Source organism: Topomyia yanbarensis, chromosome 3 (genome assembly GCF_030247195.1).
Source record: "Topomyia yanbarensis strain Yona2022 chromosome 3, ASM3024719v1, whole genome shotgun sequence".
In the NCBI taxonomy this organism is placed as follows: Eukaryota; Metazoa; Arthropoda; class Insecta; order Diptera; family Culicidae; genus Topomyia; species Topomyia yanbarensis.
In genome coordinates this window covers 241016573-241044341 of record NC_080672.1, presented here as the reverse complement: position 1 = coordinate 241044341, position 27769 = coordinate 241016573, and the positions used below count along the sequence as shown (strand labels likewise).

Genomic DNA, 27769 nt, shown 5'->3' with positions numbered 1-27769 from the left:
CACCATATCAAACGTTAAGAAGCACAGTCGTTCGTTTCGCGGAACAACGTGCAGCACACCAATGAAAGCCGCCACGTTAGCAACATTATCCCCATGTACAAAGACAAGGCCTCCAGAGAGATGTGCTTACATGACTTATCTTCACACACCCCTGCCATCGTGATTTATAAATTTATGCCAAGAAACGGAGAAGTGGTTTTCATAACAGCTGAATATTCGCATTTTTCCCGAGTGTCCCTAACATTGTTCTTATGGTGAGAATGCTTCCGTATAAACCAACTCCTTCATACGTAACTTTTTAGGCACATCAACCGAAAATGGGACGTTTCATCAGAAAAACACTGGTTATGCACCCATGGTAGATTCTTATGCCTATGAATTCTGCAAAAGACACTGCACCACGGAAAACATTGTGCAAAAGCAGCTAAGAAAAGCCTGCCAACTATAACCGTAAACAGCACACCATTATCTTATGCCAAGCCACAATCGGCTTCAAAACCAATATCTACGGATTTGACAGGAATAAATCTTCACTCAACAACAACCGCGCCCAGTATCTCCAAGCCAACAACCGGCACCACCATCAAGAATCGAACGTAGAAGAGAACGGATGCGTTTGTCTTCACGCTCGCATTTCTGTTTGACGCTCTATTGGTTTCTTTGAACATGATTTGAATTGGCTTCTCAATATTTTATAGTGTACTAGCTAATACCCATCGCGCGTTGCTGCGACTTTCATCGAAATAGGAGGAAAACACAATTTGTTCCGAAGCGCCATCTGGCGGGCAGATAATCCCAAGCCAATAGCACACAAACACGCTCCAGAACGAATGCCTACTATGTATAAATTTTGACGTCAATCGGTTAAGCCGTTTGGGAGTCCATAAATCATATACATACAAACATTGACTTTTATTTATATAGATAGATAGATAGATAAATATTCCTTCATTCGTTTTTTAACATGTACACAAAGTAGACAACTCGTTTAAGAACGTTTGTTTTAACAAAAGTCAACTATCAAATACAATTTTCATTTTTTACACTCTCATCATATAACAATTTAATAAGGCGAATGATTATAAAGAAAATACTATTACCATTTTTATCGCTCTTCTATGAATACCGGACGTGTTCGACCATCTTCCGGGTAAAAGCGCGGGCCCCTAAATGCGACCCGGGCCCCAGGGCAATTACCCTGGCTGACCCCCCCCCCTCTCATCGGGCCTGTGGGGTGGAAACCAGAGAATGCAGAGAAATGGGAGAGGCAATTTTGTTTTCGGGAGAGGAATCATAAAGGATTCGAAATATTCGCGATTTTCTCTACTAAAACTACCGATAACTTTGGAAGTAATTCGAAATTTGAAATAGATTTTTCACCAATGTCTTCGGTAATTATCCTAGTTTACTGGATATCATATATATTTTTTTTATTTTTGGTCTATTTCCAAAGATATTGCGAGATTAAGGCAAAAAGGTACCGATTTGCTGCCCTATGGGCGCGTTAAGCAGCACACACCGTATTGAATTAAATCCAAACCACCCCACCCACCCACTTTGCAAATCATTCTGTGACACCGTGCTGGTACCCGAAAAATCCGCACATGGCCGCCGCTGCCGAAAATGCATAGCGTCTACCGCTTATTGTAGTGCCCAGACGCTGTAGCCATGATCTTACCTAGGGTTCGTCGCGGTTGCGGTAATTACCGCAACCGCGCGGTATTTACCGCAACCGCACCGCAAAAACTGCGGTGCGGTGCGACACTTTTTCCCGCGGATGCGGTGCGGGAAATGAGCTTTTACCGCGCGGTATTACCGCAACCGCACTTCAAAAAATAATTAATGAAGTCATTAAAAAGTGAATTAAAACTATGACTTTTACCATTTGAGAAGGACGCAACTAGATTTATTTTCTGAACGAATGCTTAGCAATATCATTATTAGAAACATCTCTCTGTCAGAACGTTCGAGTTTTATTTATTACCCTACAATAGACAAACATGATAAACATTTAATTGCTCTAATTTTCATAGACTTGACAATGATTTGAAAAGATATCCGAATATAATCTGTATTCGACCTATCGCTACATGATTTTTTACATTTTGGTCATTCAAATATGATAAAACATACTGTTACTAAGAAATAAAATCTACAAGCTGTGTCCAATGTGATTTGGCACCATAATTTTTACGACATTTTTTGAAAACTATTCATTTTATACTTCAAAGAAAAAAATTACAAACGAGCATTTTCAAATACATAAAACGCAAAATCCAATCATTGAAAAACAATTAAATTTTACTGTCAAATCCAATTACAAAATGCTTCATTTCTCCTTATTCCTCTTGGCATTCGAGGAATTATGAATCATTTTCGATGACATTTTCTCAACTGTGAATTTTGATTAATTTGGAGATGAACTAATGATACGACTTAAAAACAATCCAAAGAATGTAATTATTATCATCAAACCAAAAGAATTCGGAAGAATTTTTTTTCGCATGCGTCCATTCTTCGTCCAACTGTGAATTTTATTCCAAATTAACAAATAATATTTTTCAGTTAGGAGTATTTTGTAACTTTTTGAAAGTAATGCTTTCGAAGTTAGTGTAGGGCATTGCGATTTTTGTGTTTCTCAAAGTCTCCCTTAAGGTTTTCTTTCATATTGTGACAAGTGTCAAAGTTAGCCCAGATGCCAAATTTTGCATAGTTTGGACAGTTTTTGCCTTAATTGAAAATTTATCTCGGGTTAGGTATTTTTACATAGAATCTGTATACAAATTATTTGTGAATATTTACAAAAAAATTGTAGTTCCAGTCGGTACAATACTCAAAGATAAAATGTATACAAAGTTTGAAAGAAATAGGTTAAGTAGTTTTTGAATGGTAGGTAACACTGCAAATCATGTTTTTCCAGAGACGTTCTACAAAAATATATATTTTCATAAATGTTACATTCTGAGGTGTCCGCCAAAAAAATTTTTCATGTAAATAAGAATAACATTTTACTATATATGGCAATACAAAACAAATGAATAATTTTTCAGCACAATTTTTAAAATACATGATTTTTACCGCATTTACCGCATTACCGCGCGGTGCGGTAAATGCAATGCGGTTGCGGTAAGCGGTGCGGTTTTATTATTTTTTTGCGGTTGCGGTGCGGACTATCCATTTACCGCCCACATCCGCACCGCGACGAACCCTAATCTTACCCGAACGACATAAGAATAGTGATGTCTTTTTTATTCGATTAACGCAAATAATCCTGCCTTGTGGGACCGATCAGCTCCAGACTGCAGCTATGTAACCGCCGTCGCACTTACCACTACGGAAACTGAAGCGAGAGCGACTCGAGGTCCGATGACTCTTGAAGGATTCCCCGCGGGTCCGAAGAATACCATCCGCCCATCCGACCTACTAGACTGAGGCGCTAATTTGTTTCGCTGATCTCCCGTTTGCCCGAAAGTTGCAAGTTTTGCTCTTCTCTCCCGGTCACCATCTACGCTTTCTCTCCCCTGTCCTTGATACAACTGCTTCTACAGCCCCCCTCTGAATATCTTGACCAAGCATAAGTCTCCGCTAAAAAAGTTCAAATTTGTATTCTGTATTCCTAGTTTTAAGATAGTTGTAATTTTACCTCTTTGTTAAAACTATTGTCCCCCATCTTGTAAATAGAATTGTATCCCTAGTTTTAAAACACCTGTGAATTTTCTCATAAATATTTGTTCCCCCTTTTGTGTACCAAACTATATTGTTAGTCTTAAGATAACTGTAAATATTTCCTAAAAAACTATTACTATTGAATTCCTTGTTTTAAAATTTTTTCATAAAAAAAATCTTTTGCCCCCTCTCTTGTATATAGAATCTTATTTCTAGTCTTAAGATAGCTGTGAAATTTTTCTCTTTTAAAAAAAAAAATTTCAACATTGTAACCTCCTAGTTTTAAAATAACCAAAATGTAAAAACAAAAGAATTTGGCACCGCCAAGCTAACGCATTTTTGCCTATCAAATAAACGAAATGAATAAAAAAAACGCAAATAATCGATTAATTTCTAAAATAATCGAAAAATCAATAATCGATTACAAGCTTTCGGTATAATCGAGCAAATCGAGTAGCTGCTATTAATTAATCGAGAGCATAACTAATGAAGGTTGGCATTGAAAATGAAAGTCGCAGTGCAAAAAAATATGACCAGACTTCTCCAAATTTTTCAAAATGTGTCGAGTGACCTTTTTATTTTTGGTTGACAAACTAGGATTTACTAAGTAATCGATTATTGATTTTAATCGATTATCTTAGTCGATTAATCGAATGAATTAATCAAGCTCTCAAAAATTATTCGATTAACGGATAATCGATTATTTGCAAAAATCAGACATCACTACATAAGAACAAAAACTGATTCAAACGTGTACGCGTCACTTCTATTTATAAACTAAAGCTACCAGTACACTGTTTGTCATAACGTGAAATATTTGATGAAGCAAAATTTGATCAAATAAACGTGTTTGATAAACATATTTGACAAGGCCAGTACACGAGATCAACTGTTTAACAAACTTTTTTCACCAAATATTTGCATTGATGCGTTACCGGACGTTACGCCTAATATTGTTTGACAAACATAATAAAACAAGTTTGATGAATCAGTACATTATTTGTCAAATATAGTCAAACCGGCGTATACGTCAAACAAATCGCTATGCGAAAAAAAATTTGTGCTGTTTGAACTTCGTGAATTTTCAAGAGTGCAAACACATGAAATATTTGTATAAGATTTTATGGTCACCGCAACATATTTATTTCATGGATTTGTTGACTTTTCTCGGTGAAAATGAAAACTCCAAATTTTCCCATTACCACACGTAACGTTTCGGCTTACTGCTCTTCAGCCATCGTCGGACGCCTACAAACATTTATTTAGCATTAACGTTAACATCAAATGGTTCACAAATAATTACAAAGCTAGCATTCACAAATTAAACACAATTTACAATTAACTCACATAAACTTATATCACGCATCTCCATTCACTCTCGTTCACTCTCCACCGCTAGGCGGGCGATCACTCTTCGACTGTCTGCGTTCCTCGCTATTCAAACACTGTCGAAGCTTGGTGACCAGACCGTCGTATGTTGTGCAGAACGTTCCACATTCTCTTTGTAAGTTCACCGTTTTTTCCTCGCCGAGAATTTTGATGTGAAACATCTCTGCAGTTAGTCTGCTCTCCTGGTTTTCAATTCGTTCCAGTATCCGGGTGTTGTCGAAATCGAAGATGTGTCCTTCTTGCAATGTGTGTTGGGCTAAACCAGTTCTCGCATCTTTTTTCTTCGCGTCGTTCTTGTGCTCCGCTACTCTCGTTTCCAGCCTTCTCCCCGTTTGTCCTACATACGTTTTGCCATCGCCTGTTCCACACGGTGTATTCGATTCCGTGTGGAACAGGCGATGGCAAAACGTATGTAGGACAAACGGGGAGAAGGCTGGAAACGAGAGTAGCGGAGCACAAGAACGACGCGAAGAAAAAAGATGCGAGAACTGGTTTAGCCCAACACACATTGCAAGAAGGACACATCTTCGATTTCGACAACACCCGGATACTGGAACGAATCGAAAACCAGGAGAGCAGACTAACTGCAGAGATGTTTCACATCAAAATTCTCGGCGAGGAAAAAACGGTGAACCTACAAAAGGGAATGTGGAACGTTCTGCACAACATACGACGGTCTGGTCACCAAGCTTCGACAGTGTTTGAATAGCGAGGAACGCAGACAGTCGAAGAGTGATCGCCCGCCTAGCGGTGGAGAGTGAACGAGAGTGAATGGAGATGCGTGATATAAGTTTATGTGAGTTAATTGTAAATTGTGTTTAATTTGTGAATGCTAGCTTTGTAATTATTTGTGAACCATTTGATGTTAACGTTAATGCTAAATAAATGTTTGTAGGCGTCCGACGATGGCTGAAGAGCAGTAAGCCGAAACGTTACGTGTGGTAATGGGAAAATTTGGAGTTTTCATTTTCACCGAGAAAAGTCAACAAATCCATGAAATGAAATATTTGTGTTAGCGCAGGGATGCCAAATGATTTTCCAGAAAATTTGATTTATTTTTATAAATGGTCGAAGCAACTATATCGCACTCCTTTGTTCGTGATTATGCAGTGTGATAGAATACAAATTAAATACGCCAAGGTCCCATACAAAAGGGTAATCATTTTATGACTCACCACGCAATCAAATTTGTCTACCCTTCGTGTTGACAGGTCGAATTGTAGAAGAAAAATTAATTTGGAAGCGCTGTTCGATCAAAGCATGCTGTTCATATATGATTATATACACTGAAAAAATCCAAACGTTAATTCTATTTGCTTCAAACCTCTTAAAATTCATATGAAGAAGAAATGCTATTGTTATCACGCGCACACATACCTTCTATGTGTCAACTGGATAAACTATGTATGCACACATAAGTTATATGTGCATATTGTTATAGAATGGGGTTTTATGTGCCCAATAGTTATGAAATGTGAATGTGAGGTTAATATTTCTTGTAAATGCACACATTAGGTTTATGTGCCAGCAAATAGTGTCTGTATGCCTCCGTTAATTGCAAAAATCTATGTGTAAAATCAATAGGCATAACGTTTACTTTTTTTGAGTGTAGAGTACTTGGCAATCTGTAACTGCATTTGTGTGTTCAACGATTTGTTTTCTTCCACCAGCCACAGGTGGAGGAAAACAAATCGAAAATAGCTTTTCGGTCGGATTTTTTTTATGATGGAACCTGACCAACCGGTATAGATTTATCCAGCCGCTTTGGTACTGTGCCGTTTTGACGTTTGGATTGGGAGGAAAACAAACCACTCTTGGGCTTAAGGGGAGGGCGGTAGTATAAAATTGCGAGATCTTGGTGTGCGTATTTCAAACGTCAGATATCTACACAGTAGGTCTCCTGAATAAGTTTTACAGCGACACAGAGCATTTCAGCACCATTATAAATACTTCATGCGAGCTATTTCGAACGTTTAAATTGGCTTAAATTTAAATTTTATATGGCAGCTGGAGGAAAACAAAACCCCAATTAGTGTGTGCGAAAGGAATTGCATAGAACTCTACAGCGACAAGGTCTACCCCAAAAAAGTTTAGGCAGACTTCAATTGGACAAAAAATGATTAGAACGGGAATTTGAAAAGTATTTAATCCTCTTGTATTGTTGGACATACAAAACGGCGATGAACACGGTATGGATTTTAATTGCATTTCTCGCTCATTTGTTTATGTACTTTCTCACATTTACAGTTAAGTGGCCACATTCCTCCCACAGCTCCGACAGGTGTGGTTTCTGCGCTGGCATATGTAGAGCACACTTTCGGCGCGTGCTTGCCGTTACGGAAGAACGATAGGAACAAATCAGGTGCACCCTGACGATGCCAAATTTCTTCATTGCCTCGCTAGTGCAATCTAACTACATTACATGTTACAAACGCCGCCGAACCCTCATACAGCAGCTAATTATTTCCGAAAGCTGCTTTCAGATTTGGCCTAGCGCAGAAGAAGTTGACATCAAAGTGGATCCAGAGTTAGTGCACGAGGACGCGGACGATGAGCGATCAGATATCGAAAACGCAGTGGAGGATGCTGGTGAATTAAACATTTTCCTTTGGAACCAAAAACCAAAATGCGCATCAAGGGAAAGAGCGGGAAGATTTAAGTTATTAGGGTGTTGGGAGAGGAAAAAGTTGAAATGGGTGATTTGCAGAGCGTTTTCGTCGATTTATGGATCCGGATCGCAAGATGAAACAAAATAGTTCGAAGGGAGAAAAGGGATCTGATGGTTTGCCGCTAAAGAAGGATCGTTCATTACCCATTCGGAACCGATGTCCATATTGTAATTAAGAGTTTGCGGACAAGTACCTGATGACGACGCACATTCGATGGCACACGAGTAGGTTAAGGTTTTACTTATTTTCTTTTCTGTAAATTCCAATTATATACTGTTTACTGTTACAGGTGAAAAGCCCTTCAAATGTGTCCCCACTGTTCGAAAGCATTCACTCAATCGATAACGCTGAAGATACACGTCAGGTTGCACACCCGCGAAAACTCCGTACTAGATAATGGTATAGGACGCGAAGTTGACATGCTGCCCGAGCACAAATGTCGAGTATGTTGGTGTACGAATTATTAAAATCCATCTAGTAATATCGGAGTTATAAGCGTGCAAACCTTACATAGTTTCGTTACATGGGAGATAGTTTAGATTTTAGAATGACACCTAGCCCCAGATAGTGGAGTAAGACATTTTTAATGTCAAAAGTACTCCTCCCTCTACCCCCCTGATATTTTTCAGTTTTCCATTATGTTGAAAGAACTTGGATGTTTCATCTTTTAGACAATGTCGTTCATGATCAAACTGTCACCCCTCGTAACATCATTATTTGTCATAGTTGGGTGGATCACTACAAGAATTCTTGCGAATATGCTATTTATATTGGAAATACATCTTTATTTTCTTATTCATAGATTTTTGTTTCTTTTTTAATTACTCTGAGCTTTCGGCACTCTATATGCGGCACTCTATATGCTGATACTTTTGTTCCTAAACCGCTCATATCAGTCGTAATTTGACCGGTGAGCTTGCAGTTATTGAAGTTGCTGGTCCCTTCTTTAATTAATGGAAGAATTAGTTAAATTTTTATATAAAAAGCTTCATTCGCGTCCTTTTATTGGGGCGGATATACTATGCGCCGTTTTAGCCTACCGTCAGTTTTTTAACTTATTAAATTGTTACGAAAATTACTGATTTTTGACATTAAAAATGTCTTACTCCACTATCTGGGGCTGGGTGTCATTCTAAATTTTGAAAATCTCCTATGTAACGAAACTATGTAAGGTTTGTACGGTTATAGCTTCGCAGTTAGTTGACGGATTTCAATCATTTATACACCAGTCCATTCAGAAACACTTCACTTGAATATAATTGCTAATTAGATTGATGTACTATATAAGTATTCTGTTGAAAATCGGTTGAATTGAAATTGAAAAATTTCACGAAAAAAGGGAAAATGTGCATACACGAGGCGGCTATTCCGAGCAGAGCCGTTAATACAGAGCATTTAAGAGGTCAATCAAACAAAAAAAAGTTATAAATATATGTGCTGAATTTCCTTTTTGCCTTATCATTCGATACTTGATGGTCGACGAGTAATGTACGGACGTACGTACCTAAACGATTCTCATAAACAAACGGCCAATAATTGCCGCTGTACTGTACGGAACAAACAGATTCTTGCATGATTTGGGAAATACTCATCAATCAGATTCCGTAGAGGATACGATTAGCGTAAATTTTGATAGAAATGATTTTGTAAAAGCATTAATTAGCCGTGCTTTGATTGGTGGTTTACTCGTTAGCACGGCCTTTTTGGCGATGAACCACATCTGAGATACGTAAAATGAATTGTCTGTAGGAAAATGTTTTCAGTTTGCATTTGATCATCGTTGAAATCAGTTCGTTTACCGCTGGCGACCCACTTCGTTAGTTCCTGGAAGGAACGCTCTCCGTTAGCAGCAACAAACAAAGGCGCTCTCAAATTTGCCTCCATCACTAGACGCGTACAGAAGACGCATTGTTATTGGCAAGGAAACGGTGAAATAATATTAACAACAAACGGTCCTTATTAGGACCACAAAATCGTTCTCAGAAGAATTACACATGAAATTTCCATTTCGTGCTTTGGTAAATAACTTCCCTCTTATCGGGTTAGTTATCTTCTATAATAATATCCGAAAAATGAGCGATAAAACAAATAAACTAATTGGATGGAATCAAGAAAATTCGACACCACTCCACCAGTCTCGCATCCATCAATGTTTATTTTTCTCTAGGTTTCTCCCTCTCGTTTCCCATAAGATTTCAAACCGTCAGCCACACACACTTACTCATGGGACAGCTCGCTTAGGTAAATATCAGGTATCTGCTACGCCGCCATGATTTCTATGCCAACATCTAAAGCGGACCCTACACGAGACAAGAATATTGTCAATAAAATATTGTCAAGACAGCTTCAATACGTCAATCCCATTTGAATCCTACAGAATCAATATTTTCAAAATGTCCTTACACGATCAATATATTGATCAATAATTGGTTTTTTGTCAATATTTCTGCTCGTGTAGGGTCCGCTTAAAACGTCGCGTTAGAGTCGATCCACAATAAACAGAATCAATTTCATTCGGCACAATTTGGGATAGTCTAGTTCGTTTAATTTATTGGTGCACCATGGTGTAACGTTTTTGTTATTCACTGACATGACCAAACAACACATTTCTTTAATTAGCTATGCAATATTTCTCGACAAACATATGATTACGGCCTAAAGGCCAACTGTCACAATCCACTTTGAATGAAAATTCCGGACAAACCGTTACACGCCAATCACAGATGTTGGTAGTAAACGAAACAGAAAAGTTTTCTCTTTCATAAAATGTTGTGAACTGTGTTCGACTAGTAACGGTTTGCCTGGAATTTCTATTCAAAGTGGATTTTGACAGTTGGCTTTTAGGCCGTAATCATATGTTTGTCGAGATTTTCGCTTTTTAACAAATGCCTAGAAATTGAGTCATGCCGTACGGTATCTGACTAGTAAAAACCGAGCTTCGAGCAAAACAAGCAGAACAATTTGAACTGTCAGTGGGGCCCATAATTTGTGTGCCCGCTGAGATGTTGACTTATGTCAGTTCAATACAAATGGGATACGGGTGCCATATACGTGATAAATATGTTCAACTGCAACTCACACCGTCGCACACCCATCGCTCTGTCGTTTTATCGCTCAGTTTCTCCCTCTCGTTTCCAAAGCTTCGAAATTACGCTTTACAAAGCACACACATTACAACGGGACAACGTCTTGAAGTTCTATTCTGGTGGCACCTTCCTACTTTATGCTCGAATCGTGTCGTTTACAAATAATAGGGATGACTATTTTCTTTTTTTTTGCCAGCCATATTCAATGAAAAGATATTTTTGTATGCTCAATTTATATATTTTTTCTATGCAGGTCTTATCTACTACAGTAATGCTCTTATTTTTTCTAGGCAACGTGGGTCAATGAACATGCCCATTCATAAAAACTCAAATTTGAGTTGTCAGCCACTCAATTTCATAAAAGTGCAGGTAGTCAAAAATTGAGTTTTCCTAGTTTATTCAGTTTTGAGTTTGGGGTAAAAATGTCAAATTTCAAAACATTTTACTCAAAAGGCAAATTCTGAAAATAATCCGCATTTTTAATAAAGCTGCTAATATATGAATTGGTATTTCAAATGTAATTTACCTGATCCTCCAGTCCTTTGTCCATGAGTTTGCGATGTCCGGAAGCCCTAATAAACATCTTATGATCCAAGAGCCTAACGACCTATTCAGAGAATCATCCAAAGAGTATGTGGAATCGTTAGACTATATGGGTTAAAGTTCATGTATAATTTATTTTTATTAGGGAGTTTAATCTGAGGGTCTTTTTCTGCATCTATTTCATGCCGATCGGCATCTTGTGGAAACGGTAGAAACTATAAAAACTCATAGTAAGAGAACTGCGGAGAAAAAAACAGCATTTTTGGCAACATATGCCCCGGCATTGTATGGCAACACGTCCAATGTTATAAGGATAGGCAATGTTCGATTGGATTCGTTTTTTGACAACTAAACGCGAATCCAATCGACCCAAAATGGAGTCTCCGCAGTTCTCTTTCTAAAGTTTTTCTAGTAGAAACTAAAAAAACCTGTTTTAATCCACCTAGAGGTGCAATTGTGCCTTTCTCATTTGTACAAAATATGATTTAATAGCTGGTTCGTACAATATAACATTATGGAAATGTCTTTCATTCTTATTAGACTTGGTAAGTATATATAAGAGCACCTTTTTGCATTAGTCGCGGTATCGGTTTGAATCGGAGTATTCTATGTGGTCGCACTTCACAACCCGTAACTCCGGAGCCGGAAGTCGGATGGAGATGGAATTTAATATCAGTTTCCGGGGACGCAACACCTTTCATTTGAGACTAAGTTGATCAAATCGGTCTAGCCATTTTTGAGACACCAATATAACCGTTATTCTGAATTTGGATGCTTCCGGATCCGTCGATGGTGGCCATTGTGGCCAAAGAGACTTTGAATGACTATTGGTGACCTAGATCTACAAATTCAACAGTTGTGTTTACATTTTGGAAAAAAATTCACCTTCTTACATTCATCGCAGAATTCGTTAGAATCGGGATTTGCTGCGTGATCGTACGTATCACCCTGTAATTCAGGAACCAGAACTCGGATCCACACAAAATTCAACAGCAGCTAATGGACCTTTCATTTAAAATCAAGTTTGTCAAAATCGATTCAGAAAATTCCGAGAAACCGATGTGGACAAATCAACAAATTTTGTTTTGTAACCATACTCTTCAACTCGAATCCGGAACAAGATGTCGGTTGAAAATGAAATTCAGTAGCAACTTATAGGAATATTATACCTTTCGGTTCAGCCATCTCCGAGAAACCGATGTGGACATTTTGTTAACAAATCCGCACATACGCACATACATACATACATACATACATACATACATACATACATACATACATACATACATACATACATACATACATACATACATACATACATACATACATACATACATACATACATACATGCATACATACATACATACATACATACATACATACATACATACATACATACACACATACAACCACACATACATACACCCATACACACAGATATTTTGCGATCTCGGCGAACTGAGTCGAATGTTATATGAGACTCGGCCCTCCGGGCCTCGGTTAGAGAGTCGGTTGTTGGAGCAATTGCTTAACTTTTGTATATGAGAAAGGCAAAAGAATAATATTAAATCAGCTTAATCAGCATGAGTTCAACGTTATCTTCTTGTGATTATATTTTGACATACTGGTGGAATGGGTTTGAAAGTGGAGGGAATGGGGGGTTAGTAGAGAGGGAGTGGAGGATGCGTCAGAAATCCTTCATCTCATTTCGGTATACGGGTTGGATGAAGGAAATGCGGGCATGAGGGTAGTCCAAGGGGAGGGGAGTGATGAAGGAGGGAGGTGTAATGGCAAAGAGGGGGGGGGAGGTGCGACGACGCAATACTCAACTGCATATTTTGCCTTCCATTTGAGACTTGGTTTGAGAAAATCGGTTCAGTCATCACCGAAGAACCGATGTGACTTTAATTGTGGAATATGCCCGGAATTTCGGACTTCCAGAATCGTCGATAGTGGACAATATATTCAAAGAATGTTTGATTGGCGGTTAGAAGTAATTTGGTGACCATTTCAATAGATTTTAGCCTCTGAGGTATTACGATTGTACCGATTTATATGGGAAATTCCAGTGTATCCTTACTAACACCCCTGTAACTCCGGAAGCAAGAATCAGAACCGAATGAAATTCAGCAGCAGGTATTACTGTATGTTTAATTTGAAATCAAGTTTGTAAAAATCGGTAGAGAATTCGTTGGGGAATGGGTGTCATATTAGCTTAGGAACTTGGCGGGTTCCCCGGGGGCGTCATGATCCGTCATAGGTGGCCAATGTGGTTAAAGCCGCTTTGATTGATCATTAGTGATCCAGACCAGCAAACTAGAGTAAAGTTACATCAATTTCAATTTGTTTTACATCATTTGAACATCATGGTGGTACCAGTTTATATGGGAATTTGCTGTGTGACCGCACTCTTCAACCCGTAACTTCGGAACCGAAAGTCGGATCAACTAAAAATTCAATAGCAGCTTATGGGAGCGTTATACCTTTCAGATGAAACTAAGTTTGCGAAAATCGGTTCAGCCATCTCTGAGAAAATTGTGTGAGTTCAAATGGCACACATACTTACACACACACACACACACATACATACACACACAGACATTTGCCGATCTTGACGAACTGAATCGAATGATGTATGACACTCGGCCCTCCGGGCCTCGGTTAAAAAGTCGATTTTTACAGTGATTGCATAGCCTTTCTTTATATGAGAAAGGCAAAACATAACTGGAAGTTAGATTTGAAAACCAGCGAAACTCAATGACACTTACCTTCTAGTTTTATGAACAATCAGCATCTTGAACTGCAAGCTCTGCAAGGAACCCGACAAGTTCCTAAGCTAATATCACACCCATTCCACAACGAATTCTCTACCGATTTTTACAAACTTGATTTCAAATGAAACATATAGTATTACCATTGACTGCTGCTGAATTTCATTCGGTTCTGACTCTTGCTTCCGGAGTTACAGGGGTGTTAGTAAGGATACACTGGAATTTCCCATATAAATCGGTACAATCGTAATACCTCAGAGGCTAAAAACTATTGAAATGGTCACCAAATTACTTCTAATCGCAGATCTAGATCACTGATTGCCAATCAAACATTCTTTGAATATATTTTCCACTATCGACGATTCCGGAATTCCGTGCATATTCCACAATTAAAGTCACATCGGTTCTTCGGTGATGACTGAACCGATTTTCTCAAACCAAGTCTCAAATGGAAGGCAAAATATGCAGTTGAGTATTGCGTCACCGCACCTCACCCCTCCCCCCGCCTTGCCCTTACACCTCCCTCCTTCATCACTTCCCTCCCCTTGGACCACCCTCATGCACGCATTTCCTTCATCCACCCCGTATACCGAAATAAGATGAAGGATTTCTGACGCATCCTCCACTCCCACTCTACTAACCCCCCATTCCCTCCACTTTCAAACCCATTCCACCAACATTTCAAAATATAATCACATGAAGATAACGTTGAACTCATGCTGATTAAGCTAATTAAATATTATTCTTTTGCCTTTCTCATATACAAAAGTTATGCAATTGCTCCAACAACGACTTTCTAACCGAGGCCCGGAGGGCCGAGTCTCATATAACATTCGACTCAGTTCGCCGAGATCGCAAAATATCTGTGTGTATGTATGTGTGTATGTATGTGTGTATGTATGTATGTATGTGTGTATGTGCGGATTTGTTAACAAAATGTCCACATCGGTTACTCGGAGATGGATGAACCGAAAGGTATAATATTCCCATAGGTTGCTATTGAATTTCATTTTCAACCGACATTTTGTTCCCGATTCGAGTTGAAGAGTATGGTTACAAAACAAAATTTGTTGATTTGTCCACATCGGTTTCTCGGAATTTTCTGAACCGATTTTGACAAAATTGATTTTAAATGAAAGGTCCATCAGCTGCTGTTGAATTTTGTGTGGATCCGAGTTCTGGTTCCTGAATTACAGGGTGATACGTACGATCACGCAGCAAATCCCGATTCTAACGAATTCTGCGATTAATGCAAAAAGGTGAATTTTTTCCAAAATGTAAACACAACTGTTGAATTTGTAGATCTAGGTCACCAACAGTCATTCAAAGTCTCTTTGGCCACACTGGCCACCATCGACGGATCCGGAAGGATCCAAATTCAGAATAACGGTTATATTGGTTTCTCAAAAATGGCTAGACCGATTTGATCAACTTAGTCTCAATTGAAAGGTGTTGCGTCCCCGGAAACTGATATTAAATTCCATCTCCATCCGACTTCCGGCTCCGGAGTTACGGGTTGTGGAGTGCGATCACATAGAAAACTCCGATTCAAACCGATACCGCCATGAATGCAAAAAGGTGCTATTATATATACTTACCAAGTGTAATAGGAATGAAAGACATTTCCATAATGTTATATTGTACGAACCAGCTATTAAATCATAGTTTGTACAAATGAGAAAGGCACAATTGCACCTCTAGGTGGATTAAAACAGGTTTTTAGTTTAAGTCGACGTTTGATTCCACACACTTTTTTAGAGTAAGTAGTTTTTTCACTCTGAATTTTGAACATTTAATGGTTGCTTAAGGGATGAGTTAGTTCTACTCAAATTAAAACCCATTTTTTAACATACTGCTATTACCCAGTCACCGTGGCAAGCAGAAAGTTAGCAAAAGTTGAGCAAAGTGTTATGAGAGAATTCTGGCAAAGAATTCGCTCAAATGCAACAACCGTTTCTGACAGAAGCGGTTAAACCAACCGATACTGCTCATTTTTAGCCAGAATTCAGCCAGAATTGTACGGCCAAGATTTCTGTATGCTTCCTGCCACATCTTTGTCAGATATTTTGCTCGATTCGTGCTAAATTCTACCATGTAGGAATTGCCAGAATCTTTGCACGGTTTATTTCCGAGTTATGCCAGGGTTTTGCTCGGTTCCTGTCAAAATTTGCCAGAAAACGCAAGCGACACCGAGTTCGCCCTAGTTCAACTAACCCGACAGGATTCGCACAGAAATCTGACAGGGCTGCCAAACCAAGACTGACAGAAATCTAGCAGAACGGTCTCTGCCAGAAAATTTGGTGGCTGGGTACTTTTGAAATTGATTGCCCTGAAGTCAAATTTTGAGTAGTTTTGAATGAGCGTGTATGGGAACATAGGCTTAAGCTACCAGTACACTGTTTGTAATAACGTCAAATATTTGACATCTTTCGTGAAATAAATTTGAACTGCTGTGTACTGGCTCTTTGATTTGTTTTGATCGAACACAGTTAGCCAAATTTTTCATTCGTGTTTGTCAAGGCGATTATTTGTCTATTTGTCAAACAGTGTACTGACCAGTTTGTCAAAACTTCAAACAGCGTAACGCTGCAGTTTGTCAAACTTGTCGATGGAGAAGTTTGACAAACTTGTTGATGGAGAAGTTTGACAAACTTGTTGATGGAGAAGTTTGTCAAACTTGTTGATGGAGAAGTTTGTCAAACTTGTTGATGGAGAAGTTTGACAAACGTGCTTTGCTCATTCAGGATAGCAAAATACGCCGTACGCGGAACTGATTTGTTTTGACAGAATTTGTTGTCAAAACGAAAAAAAGTTAAGGTTTGAAATTCGGCTGATTGATTGATTGTTTTATTTACGTGACTTTAAATAATTCATTCGCCACGTTAAAAAAATTGGCGCTTTTTTGATATTGTTGGTATTTGTCTTTCCAGGAAAATCATGCCTCAAATAAATCGGAAAGGTACAAACTATTTGAATTCAATTGTTTGATACATGCTGAAATGTAAGCAAATACCATTTCTTTTGAATCCTTTCCGATAGTTCACCAAGAATCAGCTGCTCTTGAAAAGCATACAGCAGTTGAGTATACTGCCACTCTTGCGTGGTATTATTGTCGAATGTATCTAGTTGAATTCTACATCCTGGTCGGACCGTAGCCTGTGTTGACTATTGTTATTTTATCATAAAGTATTGAATGAGCTCATGGAAGTCGAGATGATGAAGAGTTTGTCGATAGCGATTTCATCGAATCCATCAAACGGAACCTACGTCTGGCGCTGGATATTTACGCTACTAATGTTGGTGCGCCAAATACTATCCAATAAACGCGTACACTATCCTCACCACTTGCCAAAAACATACTCAAGAAAAATTGCTCAAGTTGCCCGGTGTTGTGCTTGGTAGCTTTAACAATTTGAGAACGAGAAAGTTATTTTAGTTTCGGCAAATCGCCTCTTCTTCGTCCGTCTCCAGATCTCTCAAAACCTATGTCGAACCGCTTGTGTTTTTTTTGTTGCTCATGTGGTACACTCCGCTTTGCTGATGCTTGAATGTTTGGCTGCAGATTTTACACGAGTACATCTTTTCCTTCACGTCGGTATTAGAAGCCTTGCATTTGGCCACATATGTGTTATACTTTTTACCACAACCGCGACAATCGAACAGTTTCCTGGTGGCATGCCACTTCTCGTGCAGCCGGAAACTTTTTACCGATCGGTAGACCTTGCTACATACTCGACATTTGTGCTCGGGCAGCATGTCGACTTCGCGTCCTATACCATTATCTAGTTGTGTTGGGTTCGCAGGTGCACCGTCAGATTGTAGGATTGAGTGAAGCCTCGGTCGCAGTATTCGCACACGTACGGAGTTTTCCAGGGTGTGCAACCTGACGTGTATTTTCAGCGTTATCGATTGAGTGAATGTTTTCGAACAGTGGGGACACATTTGAAGGGCTTTTCACCTGTAACAGTGAACAGTATATAATTGGAATTTACAGAAAAGAAAATAAGTAAAACCTTAACCTACTCATGTGCCATCGAATGTGCGTCGTCATCGTCATTGTCCGCAAACTCTTTATTACAATATGGACATCGGTTCCGAATGGGTAATGAACGATCCTTCTTTAGCGGCAAACCAGCAGATCCCTTTTCTCCCTTCGAACTATTTTGTTTCATCTTGCGATCCGGATCCATAAATCGACGAAAACGCTCTGCAAATCACCCATTTCAACTTTTTCCTCTCCCTTCCCGCTAATAACGTAAATCTTCCCATTGTTTCTGACCCTTGATGCGCATTTCGGTTTTTGGTTCCAAAGGAATATGTTTAATTTATCAGCATCTTCCACTGCGTTTTCAATATCTGATCGCTCATCGTCCGCGTCCTCGTGTACTAACTCTGGATCCACTTTGATGTCAACTTCTTCTGCGCTAGGCCAAATCTGAAAGCAGCTTTCGGAAATAATTAGCTGCTGAATGAGGGTTCGGCGGCGTTTGTAACATGTAATGTAGTTAGATTGCACTAGCGAGGCAATGGAGAAATTAGGCATCGTCAGGGTGCACCTGATTTGTTCCTTTCGTTCTTCTATAACGGCAAGCACGCGCCGAAAGAGTACTCTACGTAGGCCAGCGCAGAAACCACACCTGTCGGAGCTGTGGGAGGAATGTAGCCACTTAACTGTAAATGTGAGAAAGCACATAAACAAATGAGCGAGAAATGCAACTAAAATCCATACCGCGTTCATCGCCGTTTTGTATGTCCAACAATACAAGAGGATTAAATATTTTTGAAATTCCCGTTCTAATCATTTTTGTCCAATTGAAGTCTGCCTAAACTTTTTGGGGTAGACCTTGTCGCTGTAGACCCAAGTAACCATAAGCATTAAGCCATTGCACTATATTGGCTATACATTTACACTAATGTTGCATTGAAACTCCATTACAGCATTAACAACGCAATAAAGCTCTTTATTAGCATCAATAATGCATAACTGCACAGCCGACATATAGCATTATAGCTTGCTCTATATGCGTATAAAAAGCTGATATAACGCGTACATACTTCAAGGATCTTTAAAGCATGTAAGCTTTACAAGTGCATTTAGTGCCATTATAGAGCATATAAAAAGCTGATATAATGCTATTGTAATGCAGTGGGTTTATTTGTTATGCAACTCTTCTTGAAGATTATATTCGGCATATTTCATTTCAATCGAACATATGCAATATAGTCCAGGCAGCAAACGCAGCGCACTTACCGTGAAGGACGAGGCAAGGTACCTCAGTTCGAGACTTACTAAAGGTAATTTTTGTAAACATATCATGTGAGAACGAAAACCCATTAAGGATATTCATTACAATGCATTAGAACAGAGTCAGTTACGGTTTTAAACAGAATATTTTATTTTAAATTTTTTCCTTTTTGCTCATCATACCGAAAGGAAACATAAGAAATGATTTTAAAACCATGGCATTAGTAGTGCCAATATAAGGCTTTCAAATTTGACATTTGTACGCTTTTGCTATATAATAGCATTAGTACTGCAGAAACGAGCTGTCAATCTCCGCACAGTAATAGCACTATATTTCGCCTTTTCTGGCATAATATCGGCATTAAATAAGTATTTAGGGCTTCACGGCTTTTTAGGACAGCTTTATATGTGGATCTAAAGCAGATATTAGGCTACGTTATAATGCTTATTGGTTACTTGGGGAGTTCTATGCAATTCCTTTCACACACACTAATTGGGGTTTTGTTTTCCTGCAGCTGACATACATGAAACTCAGCCAATTTAAACGTTCGAAATAGCAGGCCTGAAGTATTTATAATGGTGTTGAAATGCTCTGTCCCAGTTAAACTCATTCCGGAACCTGTTCGGATTTCTGAATGGAGTCATTATATGGATTCCAAATCAAATACAACAACCGATTCCGACTCAGAATCGGTTGTTGCATTTGATTTGGAATCCATACTGACTCCAGTCAGGATTCCGAATCAAATTCCGAATGGTTTTAGCGGGGTGTCGCTGTAAAACTTATTCAGGAGACGTACTCTATAGATATCTGACGTTTGAAATACGCACACCAAGATCTCGAAATTTTATACTACCGCCCTCCTCTTAAACCCAGGAGTGGTTTGTTTTCTTCCCAATCCAAACGATAAAACGGCCCAGTACAAACGCAGCTGGATAAGTCTATACCGGTTGGTCAGGTTCCATCATAAAAAAAAATCCGACCGAAAAGCTATTTTTCGATTTGTTTTCCTCCACCTGTGACTGGTGGAAGAAAACAAATCGTTAAACACAAATACGGTTACAGATTGCCAAGTACTCTATAAAATGAAAACAAATGAAATGAAAATTTCAATCATATATGAACAGCATGCTTTGATCGAACAGCGCTTCCAAATTAATTTTTCTTCTACAATTCGACCTGTCAACACGAAGGGTAGACAAATTTGATTGCGTGGTCATAAAATGATTACCCTTTTGTATGGGACCTTGGTGTATTTAATTTGTATTTGATCACACTCTACATAATCACGAACAAAGGAGTGCGATATAGTTGCTTCGACCATTCATAAAAATAAAACAAATTTTCTGGAAAATCATTTGGCATCCCTGCGCTAACACAAATATTTCATGTGTTTGCACTCTTGAAAATTCATGAAGTTCAAACAGCACAAATTTTTTTCGCATGGCGATTTGTTTGACGTATACGCCGGTTTGACTATATTTGACAAACAGTGTACTGGTCCATCAAACTTGTTTTATTATGTTTGTCAAACAGTATTAGGCGTAACGTAGGGTTACCAACCGTCCTTATTTTAAAGAACATGTCCTTATTTTCGAGGTTTTTGGAAAGCGTCCTTATTTTACTTCAAATGTCCTTATTTTTAGTCTCAAACTTTGGCATATACAGGGTGGTTCAACATGATGGTTTTTAACAGGGTATGTCATGTTATTGCAGTTTAGTATTGTTTGCCACCATAGTATGCTCACCATTTTCAAATTATTGAACTATATTTCGAAAATCAGCGATCAGTGAGAAATGTGTTTCGTGCACTCCTACCATAATATGGTCGACATAATCGGCCAACTGACTCCACTATTCACCATACAATCAAAGAGTAAAAGTGGCAGTTCTCGTTATTGGATGATTAGCGAACAAATCGACCACATCCAGCACGCATTGAGGAAAACATAGCGGTGGTGACATTCCCATTGGAAACCAACATTACTCGACTAATTAGCCAGATACCACTTGAAATACTCGAATCCGTCATCAAAAATTGGAACAGTCGAATGGATTACCTCAAGCGCCAACATGGTCAACATTTAAAAGAAATTGTTTTCAAACAATAAATGGCAAAAAATGTTCTTTCGATTGACAAATAAACATTTCGCGATTTACTCCATTTTTCAATTTTTTGCGAGATCAAAAAAACGTCATGATGTATTAAATTATTCAGATTAACTTTATGCCAAGAGAATCAATTTCAATTGTCATTTTCAAATACTTCCAGCGATTGTTTTTGTTAAAGCATACTCTCTGCGATTCATTCCAACCAAAAGTTTTTACTTAGAAGTAACCAAAATTTGTCGGATAACTCGATATGAGGTTTGGCCATAGTGGTTATCTTCGTTCAATATACACCATTCCAATTTGTCTCGATCAAGATCCAACGTCCCAGTTCAACTGCTGGAAAATAAACCAGAATCTCGACTTTTTCAGAATTCTGGCTCAAGTGACAACTGATTCAGGCTCCAATTACGAATAGATTTGGCAGGGATGTCCTTAATTTGCTCTCAGTACAATTGGTAACCCTACGTAACGTCCGGTAACGCATCAATGCAAATATTTGATGAAAAAAGTTTGTTAAACAGTTGATCTCGTGTACTGGCCTTATCAAATTTGTTTGTCAAACACGTTTATTTGATCAAATTTTGCTTCATCAAATATTTTACGTTATGACAAACAGTGTACTGGTAGCTTTAGCACCATTGTAGCAACTATTGGGTCTTAAGGAGCGTTTCCTTTTTTTCCACATTTTGCAAAAAGTAGATATTTAACTCACATGTACGGATTATTCTTAGTCGTAGAATTGAATAGTCTTTCATATAAATACAACTACAGAACATATATCAGTAAATTTGAGTTAGTTTACTGTTAAAATTGCTTAGACGGTGGCATAGTTCATCCACTATTGGATCATCTAACCCTACTTTTCTTTTTTGTATTTGATAAAAATATCTGTTGATCGCATCTAAGACTATAACTATTAATATGATTTATACAGGTTATTTGGTTCGTGTTGATGGCAAACGTCCTTTGCATTTTGAAGTTCGCGGATTGATTGAAAATCGTAGGTACGACTTTTGGGTAACTGCATCGACTAACAAAGGCGAAGGAGATCCAACTAGCGTTGTTTCACAGACAACAAGCACTCGTGCTCCGGCGAAAATAGCATCGTTTTCTCAAACAATCAAAGTAGCAGCAGGTACAGACATATCTCTGGAATGCATTGCAGTTGGAAATCCAACACCGAGGACACGGTGGATCACAAATGACCAACCTGTCACTTTCAGCCCATACTATGCTATATCGCAGGGCTATATGAAGATCCATAAAGCCGAACCCAACTTATCGGGAAACTATACGTGTTCAGCACAAAATCTTTTCGGCAAGGATGAAATACTGTACACACTCATTACTTTGCAAACACCGAACATTACCCTTCTCTCAATACAGTATGCTTCCTATGATAGCGTTCGGATCATTTGGGAAACTTCTAACGACGGTGGAACTCCGATACAAGGATTTAATTTATTTTATCGTCCAGCAGCTGGCACTTGGTCAAGTATATCGATTCCTTCAGATCAATTTGCGTATACACTGAATGGATTGAAGTGTGGATCACAGTATGTTTTGAAAATGAACGCCCACAATAAGGTTGGAGCTGGCACTTCATCTGACGAATTGGCAGTATGGACGAAAGGAAAGGGTAAGTAATTTTTGATACGATTAGATACCCATAACCCAACTTTTTCTTACTTTGCACCTTACCTTACTTGACGGCAACCTCTAGTCTTCAAAATAACATGTGCGTATGTGTTTCTATGGAGGAAAAAGGTCAAAACGTTGCAAACAGACGCATAAAATTATCACTAATGGAGCGGAGTTGGCGGGAGGCATACCCACTAAAAGATCCGCACAAGTATATATGTGAGTGGTTTACTGGATCTACTTTTTCTATTTTTGCTTGTGCTCCTCGCAGAAATACTAGATGCGACTACTTCGGGGAAAAGCTGTACTCGTGCACTTACAACTGTATGTTTGCGTGTATTTTTCTCAAGGAAAAATTTAAAAAGCTTCAAAGTTTGCTTGTAATGTATGGCAGTACTGAAGACTGCCCATATTCGAACTGTTAGCTCTGCAGTTCCACTAGGATCTGCGCGACTACTCTACTGACGGTACTCCACTCCCTTTCTGCATTACACATCTCTTTTATAACATTCTCTGCGCTTAGAGCTGACGCCTCACGCTTTCTAGTGCTTCGGCATATCCTCCACACCAACACACACCAGGCAGAAGGGTGATGGTGCGTGACCAAACCAATGAAGACACATCCTGAAGCAGCCGTGACTGATTTCATTCTCGCTCGTCACTGTGCTGTGCTCACGCACTTCGTTTGTGTTAGTCTCCAGCGGATGCCACTCGTTCGCAGTACTCGCTTCGATGGAGACAATATCCTGATGGCAATTCCCTTTGTACTGCTTGGGACTGGCAACTATATTTAATTTTTTTATTGTCTTCAAAAAGAGTAAAGCGTTTCGTTACATTGATAAAATATAGATACCTAATATATAAATCACTAATAACTAAGCTAAATACTGTCTGCTTTACATTACATTACTTTTGGATGTTCTTTATTAGCCAATATAATTGAAAGATATCTTTAACTTGCTTTTTGTCATTGTTCAGTCAACAGCTACACGCTACTTGCTGTAAGTTTAATGGTTCAAACTTGGCACAATTTGTACGATAATTTCTTGTTATAAATGTATTCCGGTTTTGTAATTGTCGAAAAGTTATATGAAAATTAAATTTAAATAAAAGTTCAACTGAATCAATCAGTGGCGTACCCAGAACTTTGGTTGGGGGGGGGGGGGGAGGATTTGATGAAAATCGTTGATTTTTCGAAAATGCTTAAATTTAACCCCTTCAGGCCCGTGTTGGTTGTGGACAACAGCGTGTTTAAACAGCTATAACTTTTGATTGAGGCAAGATTTGCTCACAAAAACAAGTAAGGTTAATAAATGTAACTCTTACCTTTCATTTGAGTATTAACAGTTACAAGGATCACCTCTAGAACTGAAGTTATTGCAATTAGTCTGATTGTATTCCGATGAAGCAGTGCTGCCAGGGATAGTTAACGTTGACGATGGAAGATAAATTTTTCATATATCTTCCTTGTGTTGAAATAATATTGATAAGTGATAAAACTAATCAAGTTGGAATATCTAGGGCTACGTTTTCCACGCAGTTGGCCTATTGTAAATATTTTACTATGTTTTAATTGCCGCAAGGTTCTACTGTATCGATTTTGTTGGCTATTTTCGGCAAATTTGAGACTAAGAGAAACGAAAGCAATGAAATTGAAAGACGGATAGGTATTCTAGAGCGAATCAGTTATAAACTTAGAACGGAAAACTAGAACATGCGGTAGACTTGGGTGCAACGCCCAACTCCTACTCTGCAGAAGGCAAAGAATTCTTCACATTTCCTTTCGATCATGCCCATATGAGCCTGCCTAGTTCTAGTTTTCCGTTCTAAGTTTATAACTGATTCGCCCTAGAATACCTATCCGTCTTTCAATTTCATTGCTTTCGTTTCTCTTAGTCTCAAATTTGCCGAAAATAGCCAACAAAATCGATACAGTATTGTAAATATTGTAGGGAAATTGTATTGAGCATTGGAAGGTAAAAATTGAGCAGCTTCCCGCACTGCGAGGGAAGCGCCTATCTTTATGAAAAAGTCTTTTCGTGATTCTTGACTTCACCATTTTCAAGGAAAAATAGTTTCGAAACCCCATATGCACTAGAAAAAAAATTGGGTATGAAAGGGTTAATGTAAGTTTGATAAATTAGTGAATGTTCAGAAACAAAATTCATCTAACAGATGCCTTTTATAATTTCTTTTATAATATGTAAATGAAGTCAAAGAATGCAAATACAAAGTGCACCTTTAAAGTGAAATAAATGTTCAAAAACCTGTTTTAATCCACCTAGAGGTGCAATTGTGCCTTTCTCATTTCTACAAACTATGATTTAAAAGCTGGTTCGTACAATGTAACATTATGAAAATGTCTCATTCTTATTACACTTGGAAAGTATATATAAGATCACGTTTGTGCATTCATCGCGGTATCGGTTTGAATCGGAGTTTTCTATGTGATCGCACTCCACAACCCGTAACTCCGGAGCCGGAAGTCGGATGGAGATGGAATTTAATATCAGTTTCCGGGGACGCAACACCTTTCATTTGAGACTAAGTTGATCAAATCGGCCTAACCATTTTCGAGAAACCAATATAACCGTTATTCTGAATTTGGATACTTCAGGATCCGTCGATGGTGGCCAGTGTGGCCAAAGAGACTTTGAATGACTGTTGGGGACCTAGATCTACAAATTCAACAGTTATGTTTACATTTTGGAAAAAAATCCACCTTTTTACATTCATCGCAGAATTCGTTAGAATCGGGATTTGCTGCGTGATCGTACGTATCACCCTGTAATTCAGGAACCAGAACTCGGATCCACACAAAATTCAACAGCAGCTGATGGACCTTTCATTTAAAATCAAGTTTGTCACAATCGGTTCAGAAAATTCCGAGAAACCGATGTGGACAAATCAACAAATTCTGTTTTGTAACCATACTCTTCAACTCGAATCCGAAACAAGATGTCGGTTGAAAATGAAATTCAATAGCAACCTATGGGAATATTATACCTTTCATTTGAATTTTAGGTTGTAAAAATCGGTTCAGCCATCTCCGAGAAACCGATGTGGACATTTTGTTAACAAATCCGCACATACACACACATACATACACACATACATACATACATACATACATACACACATACATACATACATACACACATACATACACACAGATGTTTTGCGATCTCGGCGAACTGAGTCGAATGTTATATGAGACTCGGCCCTCCGAGCAATTGCCTAACCTTTCTATAAAAGAAAGGCAAAAGAATAATATTTGATTAGATTAATAAGCATGAGTTCAATGTTATCTTCATGTGATTATAATTTGGAAAGGTTGGTGGAATGGGTTTGAACGTGTAGGGAATGGGGGGTTAGTAGAGTGGGAGTGGAGGATGCGTCAGAAATCCTTCATCTTATTTCGGTATACGGGGTGGATGAAGGAAATGCGGGCGTGAGGGTGGTCCAAGGGGAGGGGAGTGATGAAGGAGGGAGGTGTAAGGGCAAAGAGGGGGGGGAGGTGCGGCGACGCAATACTCAACTGCATATTTTGCCTTCCATTTGAGACTTGGTTTGAGAAAATCGGTTCAGTCATCACCGATGAACCGATGTGACTTTAATTGTGGAATATGCCCGGAATTCCGGAACTCCGGAATCGTCGATAGTGGACAATATATTCAAAGAATGTTTGATTGGCAATCAGTGATCTAGATCAGCGATTAGAAGGAATTTGGTGACCATTTCAATAGTTTTTACCCTCTGAGGTATTACGATTGTACCGATTTATATGGGAAATTCCAGTATATCCTTACTAACACCCCTATAATTTCGGAAGCAAGAGTCAGAACCGAATGAAATTCAGCAGCAATCAATGACATTACTGTATCTTTCATTTGAAATCAAGTTTGTAAAAATCGGTTGAGAATTCTTTGGGGAATGGGTGTAATATTAGCTTAGGAACTTGGCGGGTTCCCCGGGGGCGTCATGAACCGTCATAGGTGGCCAATGTGGTCAAAGCTGCTTTGATTGATCATTAGTGATCCAGACCCGCAAACTAGAGTAATGTTACATCAATTTTAATATGTTTTACATCATTTGAACATCATGGTGGTACCAGTTCATATGGGAATTTGCTGTGTGACCGCACTCTTCAACCCGTAACTCCGGAACCGGAAGTCGGATCAACTAAAAATTCAATAGCAGCTTATGGGAGCGTTATACCTTTCAGATGAAACTAAGTTTGCGAAAATCGGTTCAGCCATCTCTGAGAAAATTGTGTGAGTTTAAATGACACTCACACATACACATACACACACACACATACACACACAGACATTTGCCGATCTCGACGAACTGAATCGAATGGTGTATGACACTCGGCCCTCCGGGCCTCGGTTAAAAAGTCGATTTTTACAGTGATTGCATAGCCTTTCTTTATATGAGAAAGGCAAAAATGTGCGAAATCGGTAAAGTCCAAAAAAGTCGATTTTCACAAAAAAAAATTTTTTTCGTGATGACATAAAATCTCGACGTTTCATACATTTTAAAGATGTTTGACATCAAAAATACGAATTTGATTTCTGAAATTTCATGGGGTCCCCCCTTTGAAAAAAATTTTGAGCTCCAGCTTATATGGGAATTTCATATGT

The 27769-nt window shown here is 38.7% G+C and overlaps 1 protein-coding gene across 19 annotated transcripts in view; it reads left to right on the top strand.

Moving 5' to 3' along the window:
• The window catches only part of LOC131689361 (cell adhesion molecule Dscam2), a 1607414-nt gene that overhangs the window by 1271880 nt on the left and 307765 nt on the right, over positions 1–27769 (top strand). For 16 of the 19 annotated variants that reach the window (XM_058974402.1, XM_058974401.1, XM_058974393.1 and 13 more), the window contains one exon: positions 22417–23121. The exons of 1 other annotated variant lie outside the window; for it this stretch is intronic. In XM_058974402.1, the coding sequence (XP_058830385.1) occupies positions 22417–23121 (705 nt within the window). Of the gene's footprint in view, positions 1–22416; positions 23122–23205; positions 23343–23394; positions 24237–27769 lie in introns of those variants that run through there. 2 more of the 19 variants (XR_009305379.1, XR_009305380.1) reach the window with 2 other exon arrangements.